This window comes from Pararge aegeria, chromosome 4, assembly GCF_905163445.1.
Source record: "Pararge aegeria chromosome 4, ilParAegt1.1, whole genome shotgun sequence".
Taxonomy (NCBI): domain Eukaryota; kingdom Metazoa; phylum Arthropoda; class Insecta; order Lepidoptera; family Nymphalidae; genus Pararge; species Pararge aegeria.
In genome coordinates, this window is record NC_053183.1 from 4,486,596 (window position 1) to 4,511,020 (window position 24,425).

The following is a 24,425-nucleotide window of genomic DNA, read 5'->3' on the forward strand; positions in this document are numbered from 1 at the left end:
ACGGTGAAGGAGAACATCGTTAGGAAACCTGCGCATGCTTGAGAGTTCTAATAATGTTCTCAAAGGTGTGTGGAGTCCACCAATCCGAACGGCTTGGTGGACTACGGCCTTATGGCTTCACATTAATGGGTTGATATGATTAGGGTACATAGCTTTAAATTTTTGATAGATATCAAAATTTAAAGCTAAGATAAGCTAAGATTTTTGAAAGAATCTGCACCGTTACGTGGTTGAAATACCATCAACACGTACGAAGCGTTTTGCTTCTTCCTTTCTGATCCGCACCGCAAAGGCCTGGAATGCCCTCCCATCTTCCGTTCCCTGATACCTATAATCTGGGTACCTTCAAATCAAGAGTGAATAGGCATCTTCTAGGCAAGCGCGCTTCATCTTAGGCTGCATCATCATTTACCATCAGGTGTGATTGCAGTCAAGCACTTGTCTATATACTTAAAAAAAAAAAAAAAAATATCAGCAGCAATTTTGGACACAGGATTATGTATAGACGGTGATAGATAAGTGGCTAGGACTTCGCCCCCTTTTAAGGGGAACAGTGTTCGATCCCCTGGCCCCGGCACGCATCTCAAACAGTGCGTATTGAGCAGTAAAATATCACTTCATTTATCGATTAAAATATGGTTAGGAAACCTGTATGCCTTGAGCTCTCCATAATATCCTCAAATGAGTGATTATGACTACCAATCCGCACATGGCTAGGCGGACTATGGCCTTAAAAGCTATGGCAAATATAAAAGAATAGCTTGAAGTATTAATAAAAAAAAAATTAAAGGTATTTCTCTTCCCGAACCATATTGCTCTAACCATGTTTCTTTTAAAATAGTTTTAAATGGCAACTTGAGGTGGTGATAACAAAAAGACCACCCGGCTAACTTTGTTGTGAGTTTCTTAAACCAGGGGGCGCTTGGAACTTACAGACCCTTTTGTTACCCTTCTCATTCTGTAAGTAATTGTTTTATATAATTATTTTAAAATATCAGAATAATATAATTAACTTTCCATCTTTTTATCGGCTTCGCAAGCTCAGGTTGCCTTTAAAATATCACTTTTAGTGATAAGGCCGCCTTTGCACCCTAGCACTAACTACTATTAGTATAAGTAGGTTTTTTTTCCTATTGTGTTGTGTTGCAATAAAGTTTTTCTATTCTATTCTAAACCTGCTTCTTAACAATTTTTTGTCTAACCTTACCTAACCTAGACCCCGGGGAAAATTACGTGTTTTTTCCAGTGTGTCTATATCGTCTCGAAATTTGACGTTAAGCTGCCCAACTATCTAGCATGACGGCTATGATGCGTTTGACGTGAGAGTGTTCACTATTTTTGACATATTATTTTAGAGAGATTTTTTTCTCGTGGCGGTAAGAGGCATGTTGTGATGTTTTTTTTAATTGTTCATGTGCCAGCACTTTACTTGGCGTGATTTATATATTTAGCCGAAAATGCCCATAGCCGTAGCTACTTTCCGGAGGTAATTTTTAAGCCACTAAAATATCACTTGCTTAAATGTGTATGTGTATTCCGTTAAATGGAATAGATATCGCTACGCAATTATACGTTAGATGTTAAACAATTATTTACGACACGGCATATATTGGGCTTTAACTTTATAGTTTTTTTTTAAATTAGGTATTTTTTATTCAACGCATAATAATAATATAAAATCATAGACACTTGATTAATTAATTAAGTTAATATTCTTAATCTATTTAAGCGAGTAGGTAGATTTAAAATATCAATACATTCCGAAGGTAATCGACATATCAATATAATAATATGTTTAATTCAATTGAATTTGTTAGTTTATGAACTAATAAGCTCAATTATGTATGTAGTCATCTGATTTTGTGTAATGAAATAGATTAAAATTTTGGTTGTAACTTATGTAGTCTACAGAATCGCATTAAAGCTTTTGTACATAGTTATTAATTATAAAAAGCATTTTTAAGCGCGCAGTGGACAAAGAATAATTAATCGTTTGACTTTCATACAATAAACAACTGTATTTGAATCATTTAGTCCATATTTAGTGCTCAATCATGCTCTCGCAATGTCAATCCATCGGTATCGACCTTGATTTGATTCAAAGATATGATTCACGCAGCAGTTTACAGAGATACCACTAGATGGCGCTACAATCATAAAACGTAATATAACATCGCGCTATGAAGATTTTTTCTCGCGTAACCACCTCAGCCCGTATTTCAAATTTATGTAAGACCTTACTTCATAGGATCATTTCTATAGTAAGCTCTTCACGAGACTCACACACTAGGTGAGACTACACCAGCCATGTTGATGAGATGTGGCGCGGTGTCCTGAGCGTGAGACGGACGTTGACCTATGGCCAACAGTCTTCGATGATCGTTCACCTGGCTTCTTCGGTGGTCAGGCGTGGGATACTGTCGCTTTCTGAGTGGCTGTTTTTGAACACCTTTTAATTCTTTGAAGAACTCTATAGATTCTACGAACTTCGCACTAAAATTGGAGTTCGCACATTGATTGTCAAGGTATAAAAGCTATCTCTAACTATGAAATTCCTCCAACTAACTTGTTACTAGACAATCGTCCAACTCGTGAGAGTTATTTCAGACCCAGATCGCACACTGATTTCACTTGTTCCAATTTGAATAATGCCGCCTTACAAAATTGCCTTTGTCACCTCGGTCTATCAATATCCGATTATTATGATCAAGATATGTGTATGAACTTCCCTTTAGAATATGCATACTTTGATGTAAAAATAATAAGATATTTGCATAACTTGCTTCCACTACAAGTTTTAGTTTATATTGCACTCTACAAATATTAAGGTAAAATTCGAACAACCATAACTGCAGTGCCTCTTGTTGGCCTATCAAATACTAATAACATAGCTATTCATCAAATAAAACTTAAATGTCCAGTAGTTTTCAGGAAAATTATAACAAATACCACACTAAGACCGCACGAAGACGTGCCGGCGTGATATTTACCTTCGGGACGATGCCGCGTACAAACCTATAAGTTTAAACTGCTATACCACTTAACGGCCAACCCCAATAGCCAGACTATTGGGGTAGGCCTTACCATCGCCGTTTTGTCATAGGTAAATAAAGATTACAGAAATCACGAGTTGTTAAAATGCTTTAATTTTGTATTTTTTAGTATTAAATATATCTAAATTACTTGTATTATAATGAATTAGTTTACGTAATTATTATAGATTCGAGTTAAATTTTTATTCGCTATGAAATCTTAACGTTTGATTGAGAAGACTATGATTTCACGTCATCTCTCAATAATCCGATTTGTGAAAACAACTCTGCGTTTGGATGAACTGTGAAACTATTATAATGTATTCAAATAGTGTCATAGAAAAAATAACTAAGTAAATAAAAATATTTGCGCAAGTTTTAGTTTATATTGCACTCTACAAATATTAAGGTAAAATTCGAACAACCATAACTGCAGTGCCTCTTGTTGGCCTATCAAATACTAATAACATAGCTATTCATCAAATAAAACTTAAATGTCCAGTAGTTTTCAGGAAAATTATAACAAATACCACACTAAGACCGCACGAAGACGTGCCGGCGTGATATTTACCTTCGGGACGATGCCGCGTACAAACCTATAAGTTTAAACTGCTATACCACTTAACGGCCAACCCCAATAGCCAGACTATTGGGGTAGGCCTTACCATCGCCATTTTGTCATAGGTAAATAAAGATTACAGAAATCACGAGTTGTTAAAATGCTTTAATTTTGTATTTTTTAGTATTAAATATATCTAAATTACTTGTATTATAATGAATTAGTTTACGTAATTATTATAGATTCGAGTTAAATTTTTATTCGCTATGAAATCTTAACGTTTGATTGAGAAGACTATGATTTCACGTCATCTCTCAATAATCCGATTTGTGAAAACAACTCTGCGTTTGGATGAACTGTGAAACTATTATAATGTATTCAAATAGTGTCATAGAAAAAATAACTAAGTAAATAAAAATATTTGCGCAGGTTAAAGGCTTAGCAGTTATTTTTTTCACCATCCATTTAGGCACAGACATCCACTCTTAGGAGGGATATTGCGCTTATTCCCACCACGCAGCTTCAATGCAGGTTGGCGGACAGTATTTATATGGTTAATGGTTATAATAAATTATATCGCTTGTTTACTTAAAAGTATCAAATTGTTTAACAAAATAAGATTAATTTGTTAATGTAAAAATTAAATTATTAAGGATTTGAAAATATGCACGGTCATATACCAACAAATAGTAATTATTGGAGCTTGGATTTTACATGTAAGTTGTGATTTAAAAAGTAAGATGCCTTATAAGGGATCAAAATAAAATTGTATGAATATTATTTCAGCCTTTTATTACTACAGTATTCAGTTTGCTCATATGCAGAATTTTAGATTCGTTTTCCACAGAACCCCTTCTGGCTGCTGTATCAGTCTTCGCCTAAACATATCCTTATTAAAAACGTTCTGTGGAAATTAGTCATTAAGAGTCATCTGGGTGCCTAGCGTGAGATTTTCCATCTACATAGGCATATAAAAGCGCCATCTAGCGACAAACCTTTTTTTCCCAGTGCTATAACTAGATGGCGATGTTTCGATACCATATAAATCGTAATTCACTTAAACGCAATCGAATAAGTAAGCGTAGGTAGAAAGTATCACTAGGCACCCAGTTCTGCTGCGGGCGTGGCGACGTAAAATAGAGTTTACCATTCATTCGATTCAAATACAGAGAACACTACCAGAGCTGAGGTAGGTCTGCAGTGGTTCTTTTATTAAAAACACAGACAGTTTAATCCTTATGCATTATTAAGGGGAAAATTTCAAAGAAAAAAAACATGTACCCAAGTTTATTTATTTATATAATAAGTTATAAATTACAGCCGTATTATAAATCTTTGGAATTTTATCAAATAATTGTACCAGTAATTATTAGCCGAAACATAAAAACGAAATGAAAGTTCCATTAAATAGGATTCAAATTAAAATGAACACGACAATATTATGACAGGTTCTAATAATAGAGGTAAACAGATAACTAGTATGGATTGTCTCTATAGGCGCAAAAGGAAACTAAATGGCGACGTAGAAATAAAAAGAACAAATATGGCGAACAATTCTAATTTATTAAAAATGTTATGTCTATACTAACGTATAGTCATAGCATTTTTAAAGGTACCGTAACCGAGAGAAGTTTCACCTGCTAATTTCTGCTGGATTTGATAATTCGTTAACACAAATTAATAGAAAGAAAGTAACTTACCTATACACTTTAAGGAAGTTTTTCAACACTTCTAAATGCATATTATAAATTATAGCGTCGGTTACCTCCGGCTCCGCATAATGAATAGCCATATATTTTATAATATGTATTTTAAAAATATATTTGTAACAAATTAAATGTACTAAGTTTTGATATGTAAATCTGATAAATCATCGCTTTGTGCACTAACGTCGCTTGCACTAACTTAAGCCGCAAGCAATGTGAACATACATAAGTTAATGTTTGTATGATCTAACAAAACAACAAAAAAATATTTGATGTCATCATGAAAAATTAAATTTATACTTTAAATTAAATTATTGTTGAATGTACATAAAAAAATTATTAATTTTATACTTCTTCCAAGTAGAAGTAAAACAACATAAAAATTATAAAATTATTCTAAATAAATTAAATTTTTCTGTGAAATTATATTTATTTTAACAACGAAATCGAATTGAATTATCATAATTATTATATTTGAATATGTTTATTTAATATAATAACATATGAAATTCACATGCATGTACTTAACACGTGCGTAGCAGATTTTTTAACGTCACCCAGGTGTAATATGGTATCAAATGTGGCGTCCTAAGGATGTCGTTCCCCCGATTTCATAAAATATATAATTTAATTTTCCACATAATGTACTACTTAAAACTAAAATCTAATAACTACCTAATATAGGATATAACCGGATACTAAGACTCTATTTTTTACTTTATTGATGGTTATTTATTTATTTATTTAAATATGTTTTAACTTAAATTCTCAAATAGCATAATTTTTTTTTCCGGTTTTTATCTCCTATTAAAATATACTTTAGTTAACAGAATAAAAAGTTTATAGTAAAATTTAGAAACGGGTAATTAAAAAATACCTCGGATTTTATCATACGTAGCTTACGTGTAGGTATTAGTATTAAACATGCACGAAATATTATTTATTTACTTCTTAGATACATTATAGAAATATAAGCATTTATTATAATAGAATAAACGTAAATAGCAAATGGCAATATTATTGTCAGTGAGATATGTATCTTTTCATATTATGCATTTCGAGCCATCTATTATTGTTGAATTTTTTTACGAAGTGGCGAAGCCGACAAAAACAAATTCTACGATATTTCTTTTTATTGAAATTTTATGACATTATGTTAAATAGCTTTATATTTGCCTGTAAAGATATTTAAATAAAACTCTAGTTAGTCGATTCTGCTAAGTCGGCGGTAAAGGGTCGTTTGTTTTCATTATTGCTAGTAGCATGCGATTAATATCGTCAACTCATTCGCAGGAATATTAAATATAAAATATAATAAATTAATAATGTCAACAAATATGGCGTCATAATGCAACAGGCCATCGCGTATTACCATAGACAACGTGCGGTAGAACAATATCTATTCAAACCTCTTCGATTGAGGTTTCAATATGTATTTTGTTTTTTAAATTACTATTACTTACTTATTATTATTTTTTTATCGAATTAAATATTATAATGATTCTTTTTCATAAGGAATTGTCTTTTTAACATAACAATGTTAATTTAAGTTATATGGCGTGGGATATGCAAAGACTATTTCTAATTCTTTACAGGGTTTGAATTAATAATCAGGTTTTTAAGTATAGATAACTATACCCCATCGAAACTATAATAGTTGAAATATTCTTAAGTTTTGAGCAAACTCAAGGTGTACGCGATCTGCATTGAATTTTAATTCAGTCCACGGAATGTGTAACTTTTTGATATTTTTCTTTCCTACTATTTTACAATAAATTACCGGTTGGGGATGTCTATAAAAAAGTTCAAAGTTTGTATTAAGCGAAAACTTATACTCGTAGAAAAGTCCTATTATAGTATAAAGGATTACGTAAACAATAAAAAAGCTTGGTTGTGAACAATTGCTCTAACCAGGTTGCTTCTTAAATATTTTCAAATGACAATGTGAGATGGTGATATTAAAAAGAACACCCGGCTAAGTTTTTTATAGGCTTCTTCTCAGACCGGAACGTTCGGAACCCTCGTAGCTTTAGTTTTAAGTTTACGAATGTAGTTATCGCCATCACTACTCACTGCACACATTTTGTATATAATCAACGCGTCAAAGTGCCATCTATGTGCCTATTTGAATAAAGAAATATTTGACGTTGACTTAGCGCGTAAAGGGAGGACAAACAAACACACTTTCGCATTTATAATATTAGTAAGGATATTAGTATTTGTATGACGACCGATTTGCAGCCTGTCAAAAAAGTTACAAATTACGCCACTTATTCCCATTGCATTACATTTATAGGGGTTTTCTAGATTTAATCATTTCTTCACTGCGTTCATACAACTTCGTCTCCTCATTCTTATCGAAGGGGTACGGAGATATGTACTCAGCACAGTTGCTGTAGAACTTGCCAGAGTGTCCTTCGATGCCGTAATCGGTTGCCGTGAACACAACAGTTTCCGCACCCTGAAATTAATTTAAAATAAATAGGTTTTAATAAAGCAACTTAATCAACATACATAAGTTAACTTACGTAGTTACCATACCATCATCTCTCTACCATGTACTTACATAAAAAAAAAATTAACGTATTAAGTACGCATGAAAAGTGCTATTGAATTTGGACCTATTTGAATAAAGACATATTATTTGACTTTTGAGTTTATCTATGTTCTTCTTAGTTAAAAGCTAAAGTTAGTGTTTAGAACTCCTTCCTCCCATTCCGAGAGACAGAGTTCGATGCCCGGCACACACCTCTAGCTTGTCTGAGTTATGTGCTTTTTTAAATATAAGTAATTAAAATATCACTTGCTTTAACGATGAAGGGATGAATCGTGAGGGTGAAGTCTAGAAATTTACATTTGGCCAGCGTGGTGGACTACGGCCCAAACCCTACCGGAAATGGTTTCGTAAAGATGATGATTCTTAGTACTAGTATTTAAGTCTGAGGAAACGTTACTGCCAGGCAAATTTTAGTCGCCAAGCAGCTTCTTTCTATTATCTTAATTTATCTTTATTTATTTCATATATAGTTTTTTATTTGTGTATGGGCAGGAATCCCAGCTAATCTGCTACCTCTAACTTTTGTGACACTTGCTTGAAGCGAGTTATATTTTAATAGCTAAATACCGTGGAGGAAGACATCGTGAGGAAATCTGCATACCTGTGAGTTCTCCATAATGTTTTAAAAGGTGTGTTAAGTCCACCAATCCGCACTGGGCCAGCGTGGTGGACTACGGCCTTAAACCCTTCTCATTGTGGGAGGAGACCCGTGCCCTGTAGTGGACCGGTAATGGGTAGATGTGATGATGTAGTTTTTTGAATGTAGGTTTATAATAATTGATGGGAGCTAGGATCCGCCATTGCGGGGTCCTAGCTCCCATCAGTGCTGCAAGCTATGTTACCCCTCCGACTCAACTCAGAGAACTACCAGTCGGACTTAAAAATCTTTTTTTCGTTTTATAGCCCAATCCTTCAGAATTATTACGCTGTTTAACATAATGCTACGACCACTACGTAATAACACGGCGCGGCGGGCAATTGTGTACAAGAATAAATGAAACTTAGTATGGGTAAACTTCACTTATTAAAAAATGTAAGCGGAACAATTTGCGGAAAACCGCTAGTAAATTGTAATATGGAATTATTTATATATCCAATATTATCAGATTTTTAGGAATGTATAGATTTATAAGTCAATTAATGACTAAATTAGTATTGTGTATTGCCTATTAGATATTTTCTTATCTACCATTATTAATTTAATTGTCTGATAGTGTTTTGGGCATTTATTGTTTTCAACTTTGAACGATGTCTGCAAGTTATTATCGATTAACTGATAATATAATCGTTAACTTATCTCAAATCTGTCATCTGTCATCCTTACTAGACTCTTAAATTCATTTTAAAATTCTTGAGACTTGTCGTGTAAACAAAGATTTGTTTACAATTTACATTGAACAGCCATTTTATGTTTTTAGATTTTAGACAAAAAGATGAAGAAACTATTTAGCAGGATCTTTGTTCTAATATTCAATTAGTTAAACGTTCATTCAAATAAAAGAAGACAACTTTTTAACAGACTTAAAAAAAGGGAGGTTTTCGATTGTATTTTTTTATACTAACTAACTCAGAACGACGTGTTTATTTAGTCGTATTATGGGGCGAACCGGGTTCGATACCCGGAAGGAGCAATTTAAGAATGTAAAATTTCCAAATTTTCTTTTGGACTGGCCCGGTGCAAGAGGCTTCGGCCGTAGCTAGTTACCACCCTACGTTAAGTCTGGCAGACAAGCGACTTCCAGTACGACGCTGCGAAAATACCGATACGTGTATAGCTTATATCTTTGCTTTAGATAAATCTATAAAATTCAGAAGCATATAGTTTTGAATAATGTAAATTTTATCGGTACATGAGAAAACCAAATAGGTTTTAATGACGCCAGTACCTTTATAAGATGTTATGCGTACTTTGACCTCCTACAAACTCAAGTAATTTAGCTATCTCTAACCATTAACCACGTGTTATTACGAAAAATTATAGTACACTATCGTACCCAGCCCGCTTCGCCGGGCTAGATTTTGCTTTATTTTATTTAAACAATAAACTTACATCATTAAATTTTTAATGTAAGTCTCATAATATATTAAATCATTTATTTCTCTCCGTATTCATTCTCTTCTATTCTCTTCTCGAGCGGGTGAAGATCATTATCTACACCCATGTACACCCAACAATAGAATATCATCATAGTAAATAAAAGCTGTATTTGACAGTTTGACAGTTTAAAAATAGGAGTGCTCCGATCGTCACCAAACGTTACAGGATTACTCGCCAGGTCAATCCGGAGAATCCCTGAAAGTTTCATTGAAATCGGTCCAGCCGTTTCCGAGCCTACCTTGCATGCAGTGTCAGTTTATATATTTTTTTATTGTGTAGGTATATAGCAAATTTTACTACCTTGTTGGTCTAGTGGTTAGCATATTCAACTAAGGATTGCTAGGTTCTAGGTTCGATTTCCAGATAGAGTCAAAAAATTAAGATTATTGGGTTTTTCTCTCTGCCACCCGCTTGCCTATAAGAACATGTTAAGCTTTCCGTTCCACTCATTATGACTAACCTGTCAAAATGGTAATAATAATCGTTAAAAGCCCGCCAACCCACATAGCAGCAGCGTGCTGGGTTAAAGTTCTAAATCTTCTATGGAGAGTTGGCTTGTGGCCAGCAGTAGAACGTAAATATGTTGAAGATTATAATGATGACGTATGATGACTATGACTTTTATTAGCATAAAGATATAATTGAGATAAACAAATAACTTCTAACTATGTATTGGCAACAAGTATATTGTGTGCATAGACGTACCCGGAAGTTTGTTTGGCTATTTAGGCCCCTTCTACACGAGCGATACACGCTTGCGCTATAAAATATTCTAACTTACTGCAGCATTGATCTAGGTTCTCGGCGAAAAGCGGGTGAATCTGTATGGTGTCATATATAATTTCGTCAACAATATATAGATTAAGAAGTAACTGTAAAATTGTCACATTTCAATACTTTAATTTTAGTCGAGTCGATGTTGAGTCGATAATTTGCTTGAAAGCTGTCTAAATGCCGACTATTACAAAATGACCAGCATATTATGCTTAATGAAAAAAAAAATTAAGTTAATCCGTATTGCGAATGAGCAGTTAAGAATTTTATAAAATTTTGGGATGAAAAAAAACCACCAGATAAAGGATTTTTTGGTCGAGTTTTAGTTGGAAATATTTTGAAATCGAATTCGGTCATGTCACGATTTTAACAAAAATTCTACGGTATAATATACAGTATAAGCCACTGACAGTTCTGATAAATAAAAAAGTACACACCATATGTTGTCGCCAAAAGAACAAACCTTCTTTGAAAAGGCACATGCCACAATTTTCACAACAATATAACAGACCGAAAGACGTAGAACAAAAGTTGTTAGTTTAAGTGTAAACAACGACAGTGCGAGAGCATTCTGGTGTTTTATTAAGCCCTGTTTTCTGCCCTTTTTATTTCATTGATTGAGTATTCTCCAATCCGCACGGGGCCAGCGTGGTGGACTACGGCCTTAACCCCTGCTCAGTGTGGGAGTGTGGGAGTGTGTGCCCCTTATAAGACCGAGCCATCAGTGGCGTGAATAGAGGGTATGCAGATTATATAAAATTAAATAAAATCTTGAGTGGGAGATGTAAATCACTGAGGGTAGGATTTTTATAACTCCTGTCCTTAAGTTTTTTATAGCTCGTACTGGACATTTTCTTAACTTTATATCTTCTGTATACCCTGAGCATACCCTCTTTGCACGCCACTGCGAACCATACAGAAGATTAGCCGAGTACAGCTAGTACTTTATTAAAAGTCGCATGTGCGAACGGGGACTAATGTGTTCATTGACATTACCGGCGCAGTCAGAAAACATTGTGCTATATTTAGAACGATATCAAACGTTTTGTAACATCGACCTATGAGTGAACAACCACAATGCCTTAGTACAAGATTTACTCGCTCGCAATAGAGGAGTCGATTTGGAATATTAAGCTCTGTATCCTCAAAGTAAAAGGGATCTAATGTCAGTCGTTTTACAATCGCAAATCCTGTACTTCTGATTTTTGTTTTACAAACGTTCTGTCAAAAGTCCTAGCTACAGAATTTTAGTCAAATTCGAGCTTTAACACAATGCCAATAAGATCCATTTTACTCCAATGTTGAAATATTTTATAACTCGAAAAAGAATACTCGATTGTGAGCGAGCAAATCTCGTACTAAGGCTCAGTTCAACACTGAGTGACTACGTGAGTAGGGTGGCAATGATACAGACAAAGGTTTTCTATGCAAACAATGTCTTCTGAAACCATACGAAATTGGTGTCTGTCGAAGAATCTATACATACAAATAAATTAAAATGATTTCTGATAAAACTGCCTGCCAAAGGCTGGTTTCTTTTTTAGTTGAACGCGCTAATAACTGTTAATTCTAGTAAGATTTAAAAAACAAACTAATCTCTTTCCAGTCTAATTCTATAGTTGGTAAAACCGGCATCAATAATTGGACTTTGTTGTTTACAATGATTTTAAATTATGAAAGTTTATCTTTAGGGTTACTACCTACTACCCGATATATGCCAAAGGGTCCATATTACCAAACCCCCGCTGTCCGTCTGTCTGTCAGTGCACTGTATCTCACATAGGTTATCTCTCTCCATAGGTAGAGATATGACATTTTCAGAGTGTGCACCTACTCTTTTGCCGCTATAAAAACAAATATACATACATATATTTATAAATATATACTCGCATACAACAAACGAGTTTTTGGTGAACTTGCTTTGCTTTAAGACCAACTAAATACTATGTACCTAGTGTTCTATTTTGCATCTGACGGCCGATTGGCGCAGTTTACAGCGACCCTGCTTTCAGAGTCCAAGGCCGTGGGTTCGATTCCCACAACTGGAAAATGTTTGTGTGATAAGCATGAATGTTTTTCAGTGTCTGGGTGTTTATTTGTATATTATAAGTATTTATGTATATTATTCATAAAAATATCCATCAGTCATCTCAGTACCCATAACACAAGCTACGCTTACTTTGGGCTAGATGGCGATGTGTGCGTTGTCGTAGTATATAAATTATAAATATATATAAATCTTGTTACGGAATTAAAGTTAGACTTGCACACGTAGTGCGAAAAAAATATCGTCAATTTATTTTAGTTCAATTTGTTATGGAAATATCCGCAACAGTTGTAATGTGATGGTATCTCAATATACATTGACCTACTGGAACAAAAAATAGTAAAATTAACACATACAAGATGCATTAGCACTTACTTGTTTCGCAGACTTCATAAACAGGAAGGCTACAGGTGCCATAAGTATGTAGTGGTACCATTTTATGAAGTACCTGTAACAAACGAAACTTGGATGTTATTGACAGTGGCGTGCATTGGGTTTCTTACCAGGGTATGCATACGGCAGGAAAATAGCATAAAATGGCAAAAATACGAGTTATATATCAATTTTAGGGTAGGCAGTGCTTTTGCGCATGTATGTAGTGCACGCCACCGGTTATGGATATCCAAATAAAAGTACCCTTACTAATATTGTAGTAGTAGAGATTTTCGTGACTGGCATACTTATTTCTTATTTCTATGACGGCCAATTGGCGCAGTTTGCAGCAACCCTGCTTTCTGAGTCCAGGGCCGTGGGTTCGATTCCCACAACTGGAGGGTGTTTGTGTGATGAGCATGAATGTTTGTCAGCGTCTGCGTACCCATAACACAGGCTGCGCTTGCTTTGGGGCTGGATGGCGGTGTGTGTATTGTCGTAGTATATTTATTTATTTATTTCGGCCGCTTAGTAGCATTACTGTGTTCCGGTCTGAAGGGCGTGGGTGACGGTGTTTTTACATGGCATGGCGTGGTGTTTTCTAGAAGCACGTGTGGCTTAACATCTGCCCCTCAGATTGACGGGCACAGGACGTGCCTCTCGCATTTTTTGGCAAAGTGTTGCTCTGTTGATAGGCTACTCGGTGTTCCAATGATTGTAAATGCGAAAGGTGTTTGCGTGTTCGTTGTGTTGCTCTTTGAGGCAGCACAGAGCAAAATATTGCCGCCATTTTATCGTGAGCTGGACATGGGTTTTGGCAAATAATTATACGTCCCATGCGTGCGAAAGCAAATATAGTGAGGTTATAAAAATGGGCGCTTTCAGGATATGATTATGGCACAGTAATATGATAAGCTGATAATCTCAAACCATTTTGTGGTTAATGTTATCGTTTGTGTATAAATTAACTGTGGAAACTTTCGTTGATTTATGTGTCATCGGTCTCTCTACGATTTTAATTTTAATTTTTTTGAATCTTGAGGATACCTGCAAGCCCGAGAGTTCTGCTACTTTTCTTAAGTTCCTTTTATAAAATTAAGGATTATTTAAACAAAAAGCTTGGGTGTGAATTGCTCTAGCTTCATAGCTTAATTTAAATTTACTGGAAGATGGTGATAACAAAAAAATAAATGTACCCGGCTAAGTTTGTTGTGGGCTCTTCTTAGACCAGGGCGCGTTTGGAACCCTCGTAGCTTTAGATTTAAGTTGGCGAACGAAGTTATCACCATCCCGTTACAATTATGTTAATAATTATGTATGAACGCTTCATAAGTGCCTGTGATAGGCCTACATGAATAAAGAAAATTTGAATTTAAGTCGTTTTAACTACGGTCTAAACCTTAATGAGTCGGAGAAAGCGGTAAGTCGATAGTGATGATTCGGTTGAATGCGCAAAACTACCTCATATCTCTAAACTTATCTTGTATCATACTTTAACTCAAGATACATTTATTCTCGGAGAAAGGAGACTTAACATGGATTCGTGGGCATCGTGGCAGAGCTAGAAGCTTCCAAAACTTACGACTTTGGTTTAGATTTATGGGGCGTTTAATAGTATTGTATAGTTTAATATCTGCCACTCCCTAACTAATTAGACTATCTTAGACGCGTCAGTTAGTCAACGGCTGGCTTACAGTAGTATTTATATGTATTAATATTGGAAGCAAAAACTTTGTAATCCTTTTTACTAAATTGGCGCGAACAGAATTGAAATTTTCCACACGTATAGTTAAGAGAAGGAGTAATGAGGTACATTAAATCAATAAAAAACATAACACACACAACCGTGTAGTTGACACATAGACGCATATACCTATACTATAGCATATAACAATATACAGTGCCTTTGCAAAACCTGTGATTGAAGAAGTTTGACAGTAGAACCTTAATTAATAATGTTCAAACTTATAATTTAAATTAATTATGGTCGAATTTTGACCAATAGGCGACCACTACTGTAGTAAAAAAAAGTAGTGTTTCGAGATTTACATACCTGAACAGATTAGTGTAGCAGAATCCAGGGCAGCAGGCATTAACGTCAATTCCAGAGTCTCTCAGTTTGTCAGCCAAAGCGCGAGCATGATACATGTTCATCAGTTTAGAGTTGCAGTAACCGGGGTTATGACGAGAGACCTCACCGCTCTTAGCCTTTTTTATTTGTGCCCGTAAGTTCAGATCATCGAAATCCAGTTTGCCTTTTGTGTGAAGTGTCGAGGAGACTATCACTATTCTGTAAATTAGAATATCATATTTCAAAAATGTTTCATTCAAAACAAGCTACCATCTTCAACTGTTTTGTATTTTTAAAAATTTATTTAGTTTTGTATTTTAAGCCATTTATTTTCTTGGGTTAAAAAAAATCTTATGATTATCTATTTGTATGCATAATTTCAAATAGATAAGTTAACTGGCAAACCATGCATAGATAACAAATAAAATTTTTTTCATCCAGTGGGTAACTTTTACCAGCTGCTTTTACAGGATTAATATTATCCTATGTCCATCTCCAGGATGCAAGCTATATGTGTTCCAAATTTCCTAAGAATTGATTCAACAGTTGAACTGAACAAACAAACATATATACTTTTTTATACAGAACTTCACCCATACTATTACAGGATTGTCACAATGATGATATAAATTATATGTAGAGAAAAACATGTGAACTAAACATATTAATTTGATATTTGAAATTAATCTGTCATGTTTCAATGTATGATAATTAATTTTAAACTTAGTAGCTTGCTCGATTAAAGATTTAGTTGTTGTATGTAGAGATCAGTGTGCTCTGATACTAACATATAAAAGCAGTGGTAGAGGTAAAATCAAATTGACACGTAAGTCAAAGGCTACTAGAAATTATGAATAAGTTTTTTTTTGTAGTTATAAATTATTTTAATAATAAAAAAATAATGACTTTTTGTTGATTATCTATTTATTAATGAATAATGAGGATATCTGAATAAAATAACTGTCTGACTGTCATTGAATAAATGCCTTCTTCAATTTTAGTAACAGGTAAAAATCAAATAATATTATATCAACTGCAATAATAAATGTTTTCCTAATGGCTTACCTGCTAGGTGTGGCTTTTTTTAACAGGTCAAGTAATAAATTAGTCAAATACATATGTCCTAAATGGTTCACACCAAGATGTATCTCGAATCCTTCCTTGGTTTTCATATCCAATTCCAAAGGTATCACCACTCCAGCATTGTTGATAAGAACATCTATTTTGTTGAACCCAGCTTTGACTACTTCAACAAACTTCTCGATTGATTCAAAAGAGGCCAAATCTAGTTGCATTGGGATCTAAAACATGAGACTGGTTCAAGACTATTTGTTTTAGTATAAACACTATAGATTAGAAAAATATATAATAGTTGTCGTGCAGCACCCAAATCTCAATAAGTACCAGAAAAAATCATTGTTAGAAAACCTGTTCTAGTTATAAATGATTAAAATCCAATACTTCCTGAGAACTCTTTTTAAATATAGTTTATTGGCTGTATATGCTTAGGATTGTAATCCTATAACCACAGCACTTAATTTTAAGCAAATATTACCATTCATAATCATCATCATCACATCAACCGATAGACGTCCACTGCTGGACATAGGTCTTAAGTAGGGAGTTCCAAGTTCCACGGTTCTGAGCCGCTTGGATCCAGCGGATACCTGCGACGTGCTTAATGTAGTCTGTCCACCTTGTTGGGGGCCGACCAACGCTGCGCTTACCAGTTCGGGGCTGCCATTCCAGCACCTTGGGACCCCAACGTCCATCCTTTCTCCGAACTATGTGAACTATGATATATTACCACTAGTCTAATAAAAAAAAAATTTACACAGTATTTCTTAAGACAGTTCTGGATTAGTAACATTACCTATTTTAAGTAATTTAGGTTGATTTCGGAATTTCAATATTCTGAATTTGCTCTGTTCTGATCTGGTGGGAGTCTTTGGCTGTGGCTAGTTACCACCCTAACAAAAAATAATATATTGTATAAAAATGGCCAAGTGCATGAAGAATTGCGCTTAAGAGTTATACTTTGGAAGAAAATGTTTAGTTATTGTTTAAATGATTCTAAGACATTTCAAGCTTTTAAAATTCTATTCTATAAGGTTTTCAATTTCTTCCAATTGTCAAAAGATGCTGCATAAATAGTTGTATCTTATGATTGGGTTGACTTAGTCTATAGCACCGATATTTCCGACCGGTAGAAATCTTAACAGAATTCTTTATTAGACTGCAGTCAAGAACTAACTGGTAGTGATATAAAAACAAAAATATATATATAGGAAATTATATATATTTACCAATTCGCCGCCAGTAACTTGTTCATGTCTGATTTGGGCTACAGCCTGCTTCGCCTTCTCGATATCACGACAGGCGAAGATTACACGTGCCTTTCTCTTCACAAGGGCTTTGGCCGTCTCCAGCCCGATACCGCTGTTCGCTCCCGTAATCAAGAAGGTTTTACCTCTCAGGCATGTATTGCTTGTACACTTTGCCCAATTCCTGGATCTCCATTTACGTACTAAACCTAGCACAACCACGGCTGAGATCGGAACAGCCGCATAGATAACAGTTGCCGACACCATTTTAAATCGAGAGACAAATTAATGTTATTCAATATACCAGAAAATTCGTTACTACAAATACGCGTTCATGTCGTAACACAAGTGGAATGAATATAAAAATTACGTTTTTCCGCTCCGCTCTTTGGACAAAGGAAAACATTTGTTAAATGTCAAACTAATGTCAAAGTCAAAGGTCAGTGTTGAATTTCGTTCAGAAACGTAAGTCTGAATTGTTCCAATTAAAATTATTAAAAGCGTGAAAGAGAATAATAAATTTGTATTCCAAATATAATGAAATGGAATACTTTACTTATTGATAAGAAAGAGTGTCTGTATTCGTCCTTCACTCAGCTATTCGGGAGGGAGTATGCGGTCGACATGATTATTAAAATATGAAGTGCAAGATATTTTCTAACATATTGGTATAATCAGGATGTAATAGAGTTAATATCCAATCATAACATCCCGGAAAAACAAAACAACGCCAGCAAAGTCGAGGCTAAAAGCTATTTTTCTAATAAATGATATAAATAGGATTTGTATGTAGGCCTTTGCTTTATGTACAGCCAGAAGCATATCAAAAGAGGTATGGACAGATTTTAAAAGGCTACATCTTTAATTTTAGAGTTTAATTAAGAGGTATTCTATGTAAGAGGTACTCCTAAAACCTGGTAATAAGTTACTTCATAACTTTCAATTTTACAGCAGATTTTTTAATAAAAAAACCCTTTATGAAGTACCATGCAGTTCTAGCTTAAAATCTTTAACGCATGTGTGATACCCAGGTTATAGGAATTAACCAGCCCGTGCATTCATCACACCTGCGAAATGATAGGATACGGGGGATCGTATCAGCACGCGGTTAGAAATCCTTAAATCCGCATAGCAGGAAAAAAGTCTTAACTAAGGGCTATATTCAGGATATTTGCAGAAAAACACCTTGGCAATGCCTTTAACCTTCTTGGTATATGTTTTTTATGGTTTTGGATTAGGTATGAAATGAAACAAATCAAACTATAGCTGCATTGTTTATTTTAAATACGTACATCATAAGGACAACTAGATAAAAAAAATCTATACCAGACTATGAAAAACAATTGATATGGTAACAATAAGAATATATCAATGTATGAAATATCTTTTTACGAGGCATTTAATTATAGACGTTATAAATAATTACAGTAGAGTTCAAAATATGTCTAAATTTGTAATGCATTATTTATGCAGAATAGCTAGAGGAATGTTTAGAAAACTTTATTTTAATGGATTTTTGGTCACATGTTTTATAATTTAGGGACCATGCATTATTATGTCGTTGTTCAGCGGGTTGGTACCAGAGCCGATACCCTATTCCAATACAAAATTGAATAAAGGGTGTGACTTAAATTGTGATGATAACCTGTGACACGCAGTTACAGTAGGAGAATTTATTAAATCGTGACCTTTGCTGACCTAATTAATGGATGGTCCCTTAATAAATAGAGATATAAATTATTAATATTTGGCCTAATTCCACACTGTTCTAAATTGTATTAATAATTCAAACACATCTTTGAAACATGTACAACTAAAACCATTATTTGTTTTAACGCACATAAGATTTATATTTGTATAAATAAACAAAGGTATAGCCTAACTTTATGCTGTGTTTTTATTGGTTTCAAAAATATATATAACTATAATGTATAGTGTGCTACGCAATTTATAACTTCAAGGTAGTCATAGATTATCAGGCGATGCACTAAGCACCCATTTATATTTCAGAATAATTAAAAATATACTTCACCCAAGTCACATTATAGCTCAGTTAGCACTAGTTTTAAATATTGACATTTTACTTATTTTTTCTTTAGGGACTACAATTACACGAAAATGCGCAACATACAAACAGGTCTTGTAAATTGAACACCATGATAATAACAATAACAATAAATAGTGTGAAAAAGTACAATAACAAAAAAAAACTGTAAACGACATTTGTCTATCTATTATAACATTAAAATCATACTTAACATATTAAAATTTTGCAATTATGAAAATTTGTTAATATCTTCAAAATGGCTATTCCTTATTTTTTTTTTTATTGCAGTAAAGCAATAGTTATTTATTGATAGGATAGAACTGTCCCGTTATTTTTAAATCATAACCACCGTGGTAAAGGACTCTTGTCAACCACTGCTGTTTTTTTTTTCTTTCTAATTTAATGACTTATTACAGTAAATTAGGGAATATTTTTATTTGTTATTGATTGGCACTTGATACAATATGAATTGATGATTAAATTAATTTTGAGCCTTATGAGACAACTCTTGTTAATGAATCTTACTTTAAAATGGTTTAAGTACTTTTAATATATTTTCTTGCATGTCGAATGGAATATTGAAAATTTAATTATACCTAGTAAGTTTTTTTAAAACTCTTTTATAAATCTTATAATGTAAAGAATATTTTCGTCACTTTTAATTGTAAAATATGTTTTACAAATATAAAAAAATAAACACAAATTATTTTTATTTATTTTACACTGAAAAGTTACGAAAAGATTGTTTACTTTATAAGACGGGTTAAAAAAGTTTGGAGTGTGAATAAACATAATATATTTATTGCCGACTGTACTTATATAGCCAGAAGACGGACGAATCACTAGGTTGGCGAAACTGTTTATTTTACTTTTTTCCATCACTAATTTCCTATGATAAAAATACCACGAAACAAACCATTTAAATTTTATTTTGACTAATTTTACCAATAAGGTGTTCGGTAGTAACGATTTAAATATTTTTTTTTAACATTTCAAGTGAAAAAAGTATAATATATAATTTATTATTATAATATTATAATATTATGTCATAACTACAGAAGCTCTCCAAAGCTTCGTATAAAATTATATAATTTACATTTAATAAGCACAATTATTTACGAAATATAAATTCCTCAACATCCTGTGTTGACCAGCTCTTTGTTTGAATTATTTAATAATATATCATTATAATTAAACTATTGTCAAAAAGTGTAAAAGTATTCATCTATTTAATTAAAATATATTTGGTTTTAAACATAAATATGCACATAAAATGTAAAAATTGATATAACAGATTAAAAATCTATTTCGTGTTTATTTCACTGCTGATTTTTAATGTTATTATAATAAAATTGCTATAATATACTGCAACCTCTAATATTGTTGCACTATGTAAAAAAAAACTATTAAATGTTCTAACAAATGAAACAATTGTATAACTAAATTTAACGCTATAGGTGGTATTTTAAAACATTAATTAAAAAATTAGTAACTAGGTACAGAAGGTAGTCCTTTCTAAAAGGCTACCTATTAATATTCCAAAAGCGATTAAAATGTCAACTCTGGTATTCTCAATAATTACTACATACGTCCGTTTCACGCACAGTGTATATTCCACCATTTTGATAATACACCATTCTAGGGTTTGAAAGAGATTTTTTTTTTTTGCTTTAGTAGGTAAGGGTTTCTAACTAGATGTTGGGTAGATGTGGGATTTTAACCCGAAAACGTGTTATCGTGACTTATAAACTATGTAGGTATAAAGAAAGGTGTAATTTTTTTTTGTGTAATTTTAGTACAAGCTATTGTACTCAACAATTCTGACAAACTTTATTATTTTTATGTTAAATTTCACCAAGATAGATTGAGCGGTCAAGTCATGCATAGGTAACAAGTGCTATTTTTTATTAATAGGGCTGGTAAATTTGACCGACATCTTTAACGTAATAAGTATTACCTTAACTCCATCTATATGATACAAACTGCATGTGTGCTAAATTATATAAAGGTCGGTTCAACCGTTGCATATGCCGACATGCCGATTTAAACAGAAGGTACGACAATGGCGAATTGAACATGGAATAGGGTTATACCTACCCTATTTTTTATATCTGTTATATATTCGCTGTAATTTACTCGAGTAAACCCTGTAATACACTATGCGTTCCGTGCACCTTGATAGTAATATTTGAGAATACGTATGTAAGTATAGTCCTTTAACGTTAAAACGCGGAATGCGTGTCTTATACATTTTCACACACAGGATTTTTTATAAACTTCTTAAATTCCATAAAGAATGTCATGATACCCAAATTCACGATATTACAAATACATTATAATATTTATAAAATGTTTATAATAAATATATAAGGAGCACATTCAAGATTAATTCACGTACGAGAACCATTGCGTGGGATCAAGAAGAAAATATCAAACAATTAGCCAACAGTGTAGACAATTCTCATAAGAATACAGCTTTGAGCGATTATACTGTCCTTAACAATATTCTGCTTAGCTATGTACATACAATTTTTTGGTGTTACCATGTATAAATCAGGTCTGGAAGATGGACCATGGATTTTCAATAAAGTTGCTAATTTATCGGATAATGTTCGCGTGGTTTAGTTTCTATTATATGCTTATTTATAACACATAATTTTACCCGTCCTTGATGCTTGGTATAAGTTATTTAATAACATAAATATTAGGTACGCAGCTGGAAGTGTTTCGAAGAACTTTCCAGAATGTTGACAAAATTAGCAACTATTAGTAAAACCCTGATATCAACAAGAGTCTACGTAGAAGCCGTCGAACTCCCTATAACAAGTTCTTTTTTAATTTGTAAGTTTTTTAATATTTACTTTCATTATAATATCGTCGCTAATAAGAAACAATACTGCACGAGTCAAATTAACACAGTCTTTAGTCAGCAATAAACATATATTTTATGATTTTATACAAAAACGCATGATAAACCTCACATTAAAAACAAAGTTTTCGTAGCTACATTTATGGTTTTATTACCTATTCCATTTTTGGATGATTTGGCAAGAGTGTTATTTGTCTCGAAAACTTTGGTAATTTCACTAGTTCTTTATTGTTAGCTAAGCGACGATGTATATAAGAGTCTTGTAAGAAGTTACTACATGGGCGTCGACAGCTGGTGTTTAGACCGGTCCACGCCAACATCCACGGTAATGACCTGACCATCTACCGGCGTACCATCCATCTCACAATCTGGCATGATAACGCACACAAACGACTTCCCACTAGTCGCATCCCTCGGGTATATCGTCATTGGAATGAACCTATCACTCGTACCGTCCACATAAGCCGCTAACCGCGAATACACTTCCGGAAAATGCTTTTTCAACATCACTCCCCGACTTTCAAACTCCTTGAGAATATTCCTAAAGCAGATCTCTCTATACTTGTGCGCCGTAGCTGCATTCTTGTCTCCCGCGTTTGTCAACTTCGACGTGAGTATCAAAGTCTCCCTGTCTTCTGGTGTTCCTTTGCTATCCCGTCTATTTCTTTTTCGATTCTGCTCCTGAATTGTTGCGGATACTGATTTACTAAGTCTCAGTTTTGCGCATCGGGACACCATTTGTCGTTCCCATTTCACTGCACCTTTTGTTGGCACTTCGCTGATGATGCAAACGGCGACGTATAAAATAACTCTCGTCTCAGGGTTGTAAGATTTACAGAGTTTAACCACTTCAGTGTATAATTCCGCGCCCATTTCGTTCGGCTGGAGGGAGTGCCATTTGACGAATTCGGGTTCGCTCAGGTATTGATAGCCGTGAGTGGTGAACTTTTCGGCTGCTTCTGGACTGGTGAAGAAGACCTTTACAACTCCTCTACCTTGGGCGAGATAACCTTTATGAGCTATTGTACTTATTTGGTGTAAGGAGTCTGAGTCTTCTTTCGCCGCTGAAATTATATGTCTACATAGCGTACTCGCCCTGGAATGGAGACAAACTTTCCTATGTTTTTCCCAGTGAGCTCGTCTGCATTCCTTTGAGCAGTAGGTGGTTGTGCAGTTGTGGCAAGTTTTGTAATGTCTTTTAGCGTCCGCTAGGGGGGCGCGAGAAGAGCATTTAGGGTATTTACATTTAACAAAAGCTTCATCAGTACTGTTTTCAGTTTGTAATGAGGCAAGAGAAGCTTTGGAATCGTGGTGGGTTAGGTGGTGTTCGGGTCGGAAGGCCGTGGCGTCGAGGCTGGTGCGGCGGTCTAAGGACATACTCGTGTGCGCAAACGGCTCACTTCTCCTGCGAGACTCGCCGTGCGCCGACTTCGAACGCCTCGACTCTTGCATCGTAGCAGGATTATCAACTGTATCCTTCCCTGTAACACACAAGCATTTAGTAACGCACATTTCACTTTGAGATTCATCTAATTGTTATAAGACTCAGGACCATCACCGCAAAATAGAATGGACTTAAATTAATTCAAGATGCTACATAACAGTACAAGCATGCTCCGGGGACTATACATTCTAATCTAGTACAGGATCATGCATGTTTAAAGTAAAATAACATAGAGAATCGATTTTTCAAGCGCCAATTTTATATAACAGGTTGTAATTTTGTGACCAATTTGATAAAAAATAATTTAAGAAAATATACAAAACAAAAAAAAAAATACAAAAAATTCTCAATCGGAAAAAAAAGGTTATTCGGAATAAAAATAATATAGAAGGTATACCTGAGCACTTACGTACACCCGAAGAAAGACTGTATCCTTAAACCAACGTATCCAGAAATGGTCAAGCGTAAGCCGTATTAGTAATATTATGCGGGATAAAATGCGTGTTAGGGTGGATAAATATAGAA

The 24,425-nt window shown here is 34.0% G+C and overlaps 2 protein-coding genes and 1 non-coding gene across 3 annotated transcripts in view; 1 reads left to right on the forward strand and 2 right to left on the reverse strand.

The window, feature by feature from the left end:
• Window positions 1–2,231: 2,231 nt before the first annotated feature.
• On the forward strand, window positions 2,232–2,436 carry LOC120623559. The gene has a single exon (XR_005658715.1). It is a non-coding gene; the product is annotated as a small nucleolar RNA U3 (small nucleolar RNA).
• Window positions 2,437–7,376: 4,940 nt separating this feature from the next.
• On the reverse strand, window positions 7,377–17,946 carry LOC120623408 (retinol dehydrogenase 14-like). Its single transcript, XM_039889426.1, has 5 exons — window positions 17,523–17,946; window positions 16,282–16,517; window positions 15,199–15,435; window positions 13,149–13,221; window positions 7,377–7,758 (listed from the first exon to the last, which is right to left on the reverse strand). Exons 1-5 carry the CDS (start codon window positions 17,805–17,807, stop codon window positions 7,588–7,590), a joined length of 1,002 nt encoding a protein of 333 aa, XP_039745360.1. The 5' UTR covers window positions 17,808–17,946; the 3' UTR covers window positions 7,377–7,587.
• A 2,977-nt stretch (window positions 17,947–20,923) lies between these two features.
• Window positions 20,924–24,425, reverse strand: part of LOC120623519 (serine/arginine repetitive matrix protein 2) — a 120,819-nt gene continuing 117,317 nt past the window's right edge. The window contains exon 11 of the mRNA XM_039889570.1: window positions 20,924–23,937. Coding sequence (XP_039745504.1) covers window positions 22,730–23,937 — 1,208 coding nt within the window. The 3' untranslated portion in view covers window positions 20,924–22,729. The remainder of the gene's footprint in view (window positions 23,938–24,425) is intronic.